Genomic DNA, 12,732 nt, shown 5'->3' with positions numbered 1-12,732 from the left:
TTTTGTGGTCTGGATAGATCAAATGAGCCACAACATTTCCTTAAGCCAAAGACTAATACAGAGCAATGCCCTAACTCTCCATTTCTAAGAAGGCTAAGAGAGGTGAGAAAGCTGCAGAAGTATGAAGCTAGTAGAGGTTGGTTCATGAGGTTTAAAGAAAGAAGCTGACTCTATAACATAAAAGTCCAAGGTGAAGCAGCAGGTGCTGATGTGAAGCTGCAGCATGTGATCCAGAAGATCCAGCTAAGATCACTGATGAAGACAGCTACCTCAAACAACAGATTTTCAATGTAGATTAAATCAATGACTTTCACGTTATAAAGAAGCAGGTACATAGCTTCAAAGGATAGGCTCTCTCTCGTGTTAGGGACTAATGGAGCTAGTGACTTCAAGTTGAAGCCAACATTCATTTATCATTCTAAAAAATCCTAGAGCCCTTAAGAATTATGCTAAATTGAAGGCCGGGGATGGTAGCTCACGCTGTAATCCCAGCTACTCAGGAGGCTGAGGCAGGAGAATCACTTGAACCCCAGAGGCAGAGGTTGGCAGTGAGCTGAGATCATGCCACTGCTCTCCAGCCTGGGTGACAGAGCAATACTCCATCTAAAAAAAAAAAAAAAAAAGAATCATGCTAAACCACTCTACAAGTGGAACAAGCACATTTGTTTACAGCATAGTTTACTGAATATTTTAAGCCAACTGTTGAAACCTATCACTAAAAAAAAGATTCCTTTCAAAATATTACTACTCACTGACAATGTACCTAGTCACCGGAGAACTCTGATGGAAATTTACAAGGAGATTACTGTTCTCATGCCTGCTAACACAACATCATTCTGCAGTCCATGACTTAAAGAGTAATTTCTACTTTCAAAAATGTTTAAGAAATACACTTTGTAAGGCTACCACTGTGATAGACAATGTTTCCTCTAATGGGTTTGGAAAAGGAAACTGAAAATCTTCTGGAAAGAATTCACTATTCTAGATGCTATTAAGAATGTTCATGATTCGTAAGAGGAGATCAAAATAGTAACATTAACAGGAGTTTGGAGGAAGTTGATTCCAAACCTCATGGATGACTTCGAGGATTGCAAGACTTCAGTGGAGAAAGTTACTGCAGATGTGATAGAAACACCAAGAGAACTAGAATTAGAAGTGGAGCCTGAAGATGTGACGGAATTGCTGCAATCTCATGATAAACCTGAAGAGGTAAGGAATTACCTCCTGTGGTTGAGCAAAGAAAGTGGTTTCTTGAGATGGAATCTCCTGGTAAAGACGTTGAGAACATTGTTGAAATGACATCAGAGACACATAAACTTAGTTGATAAAGCAGTTGCAGGGTTTCAGAAGGACTGACTCCAATTTTGAAAGAAGTTCTGCTGTGGGTAAAATGCTATCAAACAGCATTGCATGCTACAGGGAAATCTTTTGTGAGAGGATGAGTCAACTGATATGGCAAATTTCACTGTTGTTAGATTTTAAGAAATTGCCACGGCCACCCTAAACTTCAACAACCACCACCCTGAGCAGTCAGTAGCCATCAACATTGAGGCAAAACCCTCCATCAGCAAAAAGATTATGGCTTACTCAAGGCTCCGATGATCATTAGAATATTTTAGTAATAAAGTATTTTTAATTAAGGTATGTATATTTTTCAGACACAATGCTATTACACACTTAATAGACTACAGGAGAATATGATCATAACTTTTATATGCATTGGAAAACAATTTGTGTGACTTGCTTTATTACAATATTTGCTTTATTGAGGTCGTCTAGAACCAAACTGCATTGTCTCCAAAGTGTGCCTGCAGTAATTTTAAAGTAGAGAAACTGGCAGATACGATATTTACAATGTGTTCAAAGTTAACACCACCAGTAATGAACAAAGAGGTATCATGTGCCTCTCAATCTGATGCACTGAGAAGAACACATCACCTCTCTGATATTCTTGACAAAAATGTTCTTGCCAAACCTGAATCTGGTCATGAGGAAACAGACAAACCCAACTTGAGAAAGATTCTACAAAATAACTGGCCTGTACTCTTTAAATGACTTTTAGTTTATGAAAGGAAAAAAAAAAAAAAGCTGAAGAAATATGACAGAGTAAAGAGGACTCAGGAAACATGACAACTGTGATCCTGGCCTTGAAAAGAGGCAACTGAAAAATTTGGATAAAGTCTGTAGATTAGATAATAATATTAAATTAATATTAATAGCTAGATTTTTATTGTTATGGTGATAAAACAGAATGTCCCTATTTTAAATAAATACACAATGAAGTATTTAGAATTGAAGGAGCATCATATCTGTAACTTGATCCCAAACGTTCAGAAAATTTATATATATGCATACCTTATATACATACATGTGTGTGTACATAGAGAGAAAGAATGACCAACTAAGTGTGGTAAAGTGTAAAATATTATCATTTGGGAAATCTAGGAAGACTACATAGAAATTCTTTGTAACATTTTTATTTTTGCAAATTCTCTTAAAGTTTCTAAGAAAAAAAAAAAAATGGCTGGGCACGGTGGTTCATGCCTGTAATCCCAGAACTTTGAAAGGCCAAGGCAGGCGGATCATTAGGTCAGGATCAAGACCATCCTGGGTAACACAGTGAAACCCCGTCTCTACTAAAAATACAAAAAATTAGCTGGGTATGGTGGCATGCGCCTATAGTCCCAGCTACTTAGGAGGCTGAGGCAGGAGAATTGCTTGTACTTGGGAGGCAGAGGTTGCAGGAAGCCAAGATCACACCACTGCACTCCAGCCTGGGAGACAGAGCAAGACTCCATATCAAAAACAAAAAACAAAACAAAAAAAAAGGCTGGGCATGGTGGCTCATGCCTATAATCCCAGCACTTTGGGAGGCTGAGGCGGGTGCATCACGAGGTCAAGAGATCAAGACCATCCTGGTCACCATGGTGAAACCCCATCTCTACCAAAAATACAAAAATTAGCTGGGCATGGTGGTGCGTGCCTGTAATCCCAGCTACTCAGGAGGCTGAGGCAGGAGAATTGCCTGAGCCCAGGAGGTGGAGGTTGTGGTGAGCCGAGATCGTGCCATTGCACTCCAGCCTGGGTAACAAGAGCAAAACTCCATCTCAAAAAAAAAAGGCCAAGAGTGGTGGCTCAAGCCTGTAATCCCAGCACTTTGGTTGGGAGGCCAAGGCAGGTAGATCCCTTGAAGTCAGGAGTTCAAGATCAGTCTGGCCAACATGATAAAACCCCATCTGCAGTAAAAATACAAAAATTAGCCAGGAGGAGTGGTAGGCGCCTGTAATCCCAGCTACTTGTGAGGCTGAGGATGGAGAATCACTTAAGCCTGGGAGTCGGAGGTTGTGGTGAGCCTAGATCATGCTGTTGTACTCCAGCCTGAGAGTGCAGACTCCATCTCAAAAATAAAAGTAAAAATCAATAAACAAAAACTTAGGAATCCCCAATGTCCTTTGCTCCCCCCCACTCCCAACATTAAGAAGCACTGCAATGTCCTGGGCAGTCCTCCCTGAAAGCTATCATGGGACACCCCAGCAGCGAGGTCAATAGGGCATCAATGTATCTCTAAACCCCAGAGCCTAACACAGGGCCTGGCATACACTAGGGGTTCGAAAAAGGGCCAATGAATAAATGAACTACAAGAAAGGTCCAAAAGTGTAAGCAAACCCCAATTTGTGACTCTTCCTCTGCAAAGCTCTTAGGGACTGTGGGTGTCTTGTATAAATGCTGGGTGGGAACGATGAGCAAAAGGCATTGGAATGGAGAGTAAGTTGCAGCTCTACTCTAAGGGATCCTTTTTATTGAGGAGGCAGGGGAGTGCAGCATGTACCCTTGGACAGGCCTGCAAAGGCTCTGCTCTCCTGAAAGGTACTATGTGTCCCAGCATACAAGGTCTCTGTTGGATCATGCATAAGCCACATAATGCATTAAGGTAAGAAGAAATAAACACCAAGATGCCTTAAGATAACAATAAGGATTGAAATAGCTTCATATTCAGTAAACCCTTCATCATGAAAATAATGCCTTATAACATTCTGTTCTTACTTCCCAAGCCACTAGTACTTGGTTTTTCAAATTCACATTGTTTTTGTACGAGGTCTGAAATTAGCATCATTTTCAATATCAAAGTTCAAGAAAACCTTCAAAAAAGTTTGAGATGAAAAATATGACTTTGTTTTAAAAATGCAGCTAATTCACTAATGTCCCAAACTGATTGCCTTTCGAGAAAAATTCAATTCTGAATAGTGACGAAGGAAAAAAACGTGTAATCCACAGGCCATGGAAATGCATTAGGGGATGTTCCTATAACCCACAGAAAATAGGGACCTAGAAGAAATGTGCTTTTTCTTAGCCAAGTTACAATTTCACAATCATGAACACTGTGCCACAATATTCCAGAGAAAAAATAAACAAGCCTAACTACAGCACATAACAGAGGGTAAGACTCAATATTGCAAACTTCTTTTGCATATTAATTCAAACAGAGGCCTTTTCACTTTATAAGGAATATAATTTTCAAGGATCTCTAGCTGAGATTGCTATGCTCACTGGTAGGGACTTATCTACCGATTTATTTGAAAATAAGTACTTGTGGCAAACCCAAATTATAATGAGAGGAAAAAAGCAAGAACATCCTACAATAAATAATGCACGGGGAGCCCACAAACGAACCAGGGCAAGTTGGTACAGCTGCACCCTCTTCCCCTTTACTTGACACATCAGAGAGGCCAATTAGTTCTCAGTCAGAAGTCCATTCCTTCCTCTAACTTAATTCCTCATGGCAGATACTTAACTCGACCTCAGAGTCTTAGTGGCCAGCTATTAGTTTCTCCCTAATACCGCTCAGCTTTCCATCTCCCATTTCAAAGCTGCCCCACCTCTCTACCACCGGAGAACCTAAGCATCACATGCTTCCCTTTATTTGAGACAGAGCCTTGCTCTGTTACCCTGGCTGGTGTGCAGTGACTCCATCTTGGCTCACTGAAACCTCGCCTCCCCGGTTCAAGTGATTCTCCTGCTTCAGACTCCCTAGTAGCTGGGACTACAGGCACGCGCCACCACACCTAGCTAATTGTTTTGTATTTTTAGTAGAGACAGGATTTCACTGTGTTTGCCAGGGTGCTCTCGATCTCCCGACCTCATGATCTGCCTGCCTCAGCCTCCCAAAGTGCTGGGGTTACAGGTGAGAGCCACTGAGCCCAGCCAGCATCAGCATGCTTCCTTCCAGGCTCTCTCAGGGGTACTTGTCTGTAAAACCCAAACGACTGGGCACATCAGCTTCTCCCCTTTCTGTGCTCAGTATCCCACCTGTTCCAGACACAGTCTAGTCCTTAGGCTCCCAATGATGAGGGTCTATCAGTGCCAGGTAAAATCACGAGGATTAATGGTGATCTGTACCCTAACCCAAGGGTTCTGGAAGAAACCCCTCCTTTTGTGGAGTTCATACAACCTCAGATATGTATGCAGATAGGTAGACAGCATGGTACTGTTAGCACTTCAATCATTATCAACCAAACTCTATCTTCCCCACCCCCAGCCCCTCTCATTTCTCTGTGAGAACCCATAGCTATGAATACCCCTGGGCTGCTCTACAACTGGGATGAGAGTGGCACATCCATAAAAATCATGCCCCTGCCGATTTTTGTCTAAAGAGGAAACACAGACACCATACCAAAGGATAATATGACAGTTCTAGAAATCTGACCCTTCATGCTGGTTATCAGCTTCTGGTGTTTCATCACCAATGAAAAATGCAGAAGCTTTGCCTCTTGGTCCCCACCCAACTGGTTCTTCTTACCTTTGGTTCCATTGAAATGAAACTGTGGGTCCCTCTGCTCGAGATAACTGACCTTTTAATCGTCCTGCTATGGTAGAAGTGGTAGTAGTCCTTTAGAGCCCCTATCTGGAAAGGAAGGGTGGGAAAGAAAGAACAAAACGAAGATATTAATGGATGGAAACCATATTCTGTTTTCCTGTTTTTCATTTAAAAAGAAACACAAAACAAAAAAGGTCTATAAATTATGCAGCTGCTGGCTGTGCTTAAATGTTACCTGAACCCTGGTGATCACTTTTCAAAAGAAGGACATGTGGTATGAAATGGAGTGTCCTTGAGGCAGTGACTGCGGAACTCAAGATTATAATGGGGCAGCTTAGCCTCTCCAAATCTCCTTTTAATGTTTAATTTATATGCAGCATTTTAAGTAATTCTATATCAATCTATACCCAAATGTGGGAAAGAGGGGGAAAAGTCAAATAGCTATCTAGTTATAAAAACACATTGCATTTTGTTTGCTCTGAGAAATGTACAATGAAGGATCTTGTTAGATTATTTATATAGTTAATTTGAAATGTCTTAAGCAATTGATCATTCAAAAAGATAATATGACTTCGTTTGTTTCTGACTTCTGTAGGCAGTATAAATATATAGCTCTTATTCATTTATTATAAAACTACAAGTAAAATTGCAGCTTCTAAAATAAAACAAAATTCATACATCCTACCTATCAGTAAGCTTCCTGTATAAAAACATTTGGCTCCACTTTATCTTATCCATTTCTATAATGTTCTAGCCCTCTCATTTACATACACCTTTCCTCAGCTAGGTCTATTTAGAATGGCTTTGAAAATAAGCCCTGTCTACTTTGGGAAAAAACCAGCTAGCAAAACCTCAACCAACCATATTTTCTCAGCAAATTATAAAATGTGAATCACAGAATGAAAATTGAACTATGCACTGAAGACAGAAGAGATTGGTTCTAATTCCAGCAGACACTCACCACAGCTCAATAGCATATACTACATCTCTGTTTCCTTTTCTATAAAATGGGACTTTGGGCTAGTTAATTTCCAAGACCACTGCAGTGCCCAAATTCCATTCTTTGACACTCACATGCTTTGGGCAAACACTATAGTGGCTATGTCTCCAGGACATCCACGGCTCTGCCCTAAAATAATGACTATCATCAGGATGTTTTCCAATTGGGGCAAGTCAAAAGTTCAGCTTTCCTAATTTAAAAAAGAAAAAAGTCTTGGCCCAGGTTAATTTTTCCAGATGAAAGGTTTATTTCTCATTCCCTTGTTTTCATCACATTTTCAACCATCATCCCACTCAATTTCTGTGCTATTTAGAAATCATCTCCTCACTAGGGCTTTACACAGTAATTGAATGTCTCATCATTAAGATTTGAAAGAAAGTCTAAGTCTCACATTTTTTATTCAAGTGGAAACTGCTCTGACCTACACAGATGAAATCCTGGACTCTGAAAACAACTGGGGAATGCAGGTGGGGAAGCCTCTCATCTCAATGATCCTGGACTCTAAAGCAGCAGTGAACAATGAGGAAGAGGGCAGAGATGCCAACCCCAGCCTCCAGGAGTGTTTTAAGGAGGGATTTACAGGCCCGTTTTAAGATTCCAGAGGCCTAAGAGTAGAATTCAGGAGTGGTTACATAATCCTTTACAAGAAAACCTTAAAATCCCAAGAAGCTTAGAGTTTTCATCTTCTGTAACTTTTGTCAAGAGCTTTCTTTGGTGAATACAGTAGTTCTCAAGGAAAGAAACAGAATCTCCATAAGGAAGATCCTCACAGAACAATCCCCTCTCATATCTGTTTTCTACCCAGCAGCTGGAAGGAAGTTTTCAAAATGCAAATCTGGCTGTGTTCCATGTCCTATCCTGCCTAAAATCCTTTAGTAGTTTCCCTTTCCTCTTAAAATAAATAGTGTCAGTCAATAATTATAACTACTTCAGAATATAGTTTTAAAAAGTAAATCAGAAAAATAATATTGTATTAAACTTTTATTCACACTGTGCCAGGAACTATTCCGTAAGTTTCATCTAACTCACTGAATAGAATATTATCCTCCTCTGACTTAGGGGCCTGCATGGTCTGGCCCAGCCTCTCTCTCTAGCCTCACCTCAAATCACACTCACCCTCATTTTCTCTGTACTCTGGCTGATATTGTTTGGCTGTGTCCCCACCCAAATCTCTTCTTGAATTGTAGCTCACATAATTCTCTCATGTTGTGAGAGGAACCCATTGGGAGATAATTGAATCACAGGAGTGGGTTCCCCCATACTGTTCTCATGGTAGCAAATAAGTCTTAAGAGATCAGCTGGGCACAGTGGTTCATGCCTATAATCCCAGCACTTTGGGAGGCAGAGGTGGGTGGATTACTTGAGGTCAGGAGTTCAAGACCAGCCTGTCCAACATGATGAAACCCTGTCTCTACTAAAAATATAAAAATTAGCTGGGCATGGTGGCACATGCTGTAATCCCAGTTACTTGGGAGGCTGAGTCAGGAGAACCACTTGAACCTGGGAGGCAGAGGTCGCAGTGAGCCAAGATCACCACTGCACCCCAGCCTGGGCAACAAAGCAAGATTCTGTCTCAAAAAAAAAAAAAAAAAAAATGGGCTGAGCACGGTGCTCAAGCCTGTAATCCCAGCACTTTGGGAGGCTGAGGCGGATGGATCATGAAGTCAAGAAATCGAGACCATCCTGGTCAACATGGTGAAACCCCGCCTGTAATCCCAGCTACTCAGGAGGCTGAGGCAGGAGAACTGCCTGAGCCCAGGAGGCAGAGGTTGCGGTGAGCCGAGATCGCACCATTGCACTCCAGCCTAGGTAACAAGAATGAAACTCTGTCTCAAAAAAAAAAATGATGGTTTTATAAGGGGAAACCTCTTTCATTTGGCTCTCATTCTCTTCTCTTGTCTGCTGCCATGTGAGACATGCCTTTCACCTTTCTCCATGATTGTGAGGCCTCCCCAATCACGTGGAACTGTAAGTCCATTAAACCTCTTTCTTTTCTAAATTGCCCAGTCTTGGGTATGTCTTTATCTGCAGCATGAAAACTGACACACTGGCCATGCTGGCCTTCCTTTCAGTCCTTGACTGTGTCATACTCATTGTTCCCTCTACCTGCAGTACCTCCACCCTCTCCAGCTAGACTGCTCTTCCTCATACTTAGTGTCTTATCTCAAGTAGGAAGTCTTCTAAAAATCCCCAGGCAAGGTCGGTTTCATTAATTATACCATCTCACATTAAGAGAATCATAAGAATATGCACCTCTAGTTATACCTTGATTAGTACAATTACTGGTTTAATGCCTGTGTGCCCATCAGCCCATACATTCCACTGAGACAGGAACACATCTGTTTTGCTCACCATTTTATTTCCAGCTCCTAGAACATGACTCAACACAGAAAAGGATCTCAGAAAAGATTGCTAAATGAATGGTGTAAACATCAGAATCCTTAAATTACTGAAACCACATAGAGCTACATGCAGCTCATAATCTCAGTAGGAGTATCAAAGAATTATCACATTAAGGCTAATTTCAGAAAAAATGGTTTAGTTCTACCTTAACTGCAGTACCAACTCTCCCAAGGTTACAGTTACCGAAGTTGTGGGTTGAGGCATCTCTATTCTTTATTTTGTTTTGTTTTGTTTTGTTTGCAAGACAACAGCTAAAGAGTAAAGTGCATTAGTTCAATCAATTATTCTGCCCCATCCAAACAAAATACTCTATCATCTTCTAGGATTTTATATATATATGTGCATATATTTATATGTAAAAGCATGTTTATGTCTCCCATCTATTAATATGCATGTCCCTTATTGATGAGAATTGTCTTTTATATTCCTTCCTTTTATATTCCCTTTATACTCTAAGCATGCTGAGGGCATTTAATAAACATTATGAAAATAACGTCACAACATGTTGGAAGTTATTCAAAAGAAAGGCAGTGTATGAAAACAGAGCAGTGATATTATCTATAAGCAGGCATTCCATCTAGCTTCTAATGTAAAACAAAAGCTGATTGTGGTTATGTTATGCCATAGCAGCAAGGACTGAAACAAGGAACAATATATAACTAACATGGGGACATCTTATATATAAATCAGAAACAACAGGAGTATATGAAGTATAAAATCAACAGCAAATAGTGTAAAGCCCAACCTTTTCCATAACGATAGCTACATTAAAAAAAAAGAGAGAATAACTTCTTCCCTCCTGGCCCTCTAAAGCTCCTCTTCTGTACCATCACACACTAATGCAACTGTGTACACAACACTAAGTCAATGAATTTTATCTCTTGTTGCTGATTCGGTCAAGTTTTCGTGCTTTTTCTTTCTGAGTGGTGGACCATCACCCTTGCACCTGGAATTTTCGTATCTCTATCCTTTCTAGAACCAAAGTGTGTTCTTAGGAAAGGCACTGTAAATTAGTTTATACTAAAAAATGTCTGGTAGACTCAATGTTTCAGTTCTTTCAGAGACACCTGCATTTGATCAGAAAATTAAAACTTAAGCCAAACAAATGAGTTCACAGAGTTTGTAATTTCAAAAAAATAGTCATTGAAGTTTTTGGTTTACTTTTGTTTCTAGCAGCAGGAATGAACCTTCCCAATGTTCCTAAATTTTCATATCACAAGCAAGCTAATGACTTCTGAATAGAGAGCTGAGACCCACTTGTTACACTGGCTTTGCCCCTGAAGAGGAGCTGTGTGGCCTTTCGGGAATCACTGACAGCTGACAGCTTCACCTAAGCATGCAGCAAAACCCCTCACCAGTCTAATGACTCCTTGCACAGAGTTTGCAGCATCCTTGTACATAGTTCTGTAAGGTAACCAACCGACCCCCGCAGAGGGTTTGCCTAAGAGACTAAGGTATTTCCTGGGACACAGGATTTTTCAGTGCTGAAATAGGGACAGTTGGTCACCTAGTTATGAAGCACTGTGGGTGGGGTCACCGGCACTGTGGCCACCTTGAGGAACCTGTCTGTTCTCTTGGGCTGCTTCTCTACTCGGTTTTCCCTCCTACCTTCTTCAATGTATAAATTCCTCCAAATCTGTACCCACGTTTTAAAAAAGTTATTTACCTCCATTCTACAAATTAACCAAAGGGGAAAAGTTTGAATGGACACTTCATAAAAGAAGATATATAAACGGCCAATACACACATAAAAGGATGCTTGAATGCAAATTATAATCATAATAACACTGCACACACCCTAGAATGGCTAACATTAATAAGACAGGCAATACCGAGTTTTAATGAGATGTGTGGCATGAGAACTCTTGTATATTGCTAACAGGGAGTATAAAGTTGTTCAACATCTTTGGAAAACCACTTGGCCATTTATGAAACAAGCACTCTCTCCTCATGATCTAGACATTTTGTTTTTAGGTATTTACCCAAAAGAAATTAAGACATTATTTCTAGACAAAACTCATACACAAATGTTCACAGAATTTTTTTTATTAGTAGCTCCAAAATGGAAACAATGCAAATGTCCACCTATAGATGAATGAAAAAATAAATGTACCAGAAATTATTTTTATAAAGTATAAAATGGAATAGGATAAAATAGAACATCATATGGCATACAATAAAATGCCATCCAGTAATGAAAAACAAGAGGAACAGACAATCATCATTTCAAAATATGCTAACACAAAAACATGCATTCTATATGATTCCATTAACATGAAATTCTAGGACTGATAAACCTACTGTATAGTGACAGAAAACAGAACACTGATAAGCCTGGGTGTGGAATGGAAAGGAACTGGGAGATACCTGGAGAACCATACTGAGAACGTTTTGCAATTTGATTATAATGGTAATCCCATCAGTAAAAAGTGCAAAGGTGTTTGCTGGAAACAAACAGCTCCTTCTCATTGGCTTCCAACATCCAAACACATCTTTTCCCAGCACCATATTCACTGACAGCAGGTTGATGATTTAACATCAACAAGAATAGAAGTATTTACATCACAAAAAACTGGCAAAGGTCACAAATTAGGGCTTTCTTTTCTCCATGAAGAGCCAATTAACTATTTATCAGCACACCACTGGGTTTATACATTTGTCAACACTCAGCCAACTATATACAGGAATGATTGAATTTGGGATATGCAAATTATACCTCAATAACCATGATGTCAGAAAAGTTATAAATTCCCCTTTTCTGAATTCTGGTTATCTCTTTGCAATCCATAGGGTGACTTAAAGATTGGGAAATGGAAGAATCCATGATGTGGAGCTGGAATTTGTCCTCCAGCTCATACCTGTTCCTACCTACTCGGGTGAGATGAGGAAGAACCAAGTCATCAAGACCATTGTTCTTGTGGAGCAACTTCTTTCCAATACTCCAAAGTGAAAAGTCTGAAACTTCCACTTGTTAAACTCATTTCTGATTTAGACAGAAAGTTACAGAGGCAGTGCATGAGATACTGCTTTCTCGTCATTAAAATTTAAGTGTGGTGTTTCCACAGCACTTCGCTAAATGTGAGAATGTAATAATTGTAACTACTTGCCTTCTATGTTCTAGACTTCATAACATTCAAAGGAGAATCCATGAGAAAGAGGCCATGATTGCTTTCTTTAGTCACCAAGAGCACTCCCAACCTTGGGGCCATTGACCTGCTTCCTTCTTCCTGAAATGCACCTCCAGAAATCTCCAGGATTCACTTCCTCACTTCTCAAAGGCCACCTTCTCAGGGAGGCTTTCTGTGACCACTTAATTTAAAAGTACTGTTGCCCCTCTGGCATACTCCATACCCTGATTTATTTTTCCCTATAACACTTATCCCCACATAACATAGGTATTTCTCGTTATGTGGCCCATTTATTGTTGGTCTTTCCCACTAAAATGTTAGCCCCATAAGGGAAGGAATTTTTGTTTTATTCACTGCTGGATTAGTCTCAGCTCCTATTAACAGTG

General features: G+C 40.1%; 1 protein-coding gene across 6 annotated transcripts in view; it reads right to left on the bottom strand.

Annotated features, from left to right (window-relative positions):
• PCSK5 (proprotein convertase subtilisin/kexin type 5) overlaps positions 1 to 12,732 on the bottom strand; it is a 470,824-nt gene that overhangs the window by 422,527 nt on the left and 35,565 nt on the right. For all 6 annotated transcript variants that reach the window (XM_078366047.1, XM_078366050.1, XM_054254455.2 and 3 more), the window contains exon 2: positions 5,798 to 5,902. In XM_078366047.1, the coding sequence (XP_078222173.1) occupies positions 5,798 to 5,902 (105 nt within the window). The remainder of the gene's footprint in view (positions 1 to 5,797; positions 5,903 to 12,732) is intronic.

The sequence above is a fragment of the Callithrix jacchus genome, chromosome 1, assembly GCF_049354715.1.
Source record: "Callithrix jacchus isolate 240 chromosome 1, calJac240_pri, whole genome shotgun sequence".
Lineage (NCBI taxonomy): Eukaryota > Metazoa > Chordata > Mammalia > Primates > Cebidae > Callithrix > Callithrix jacchus.
Note: the sequence above shows the minus strand (reverse complement) of the source record. Positions and strands in the feature narration are given on the sequence as shown.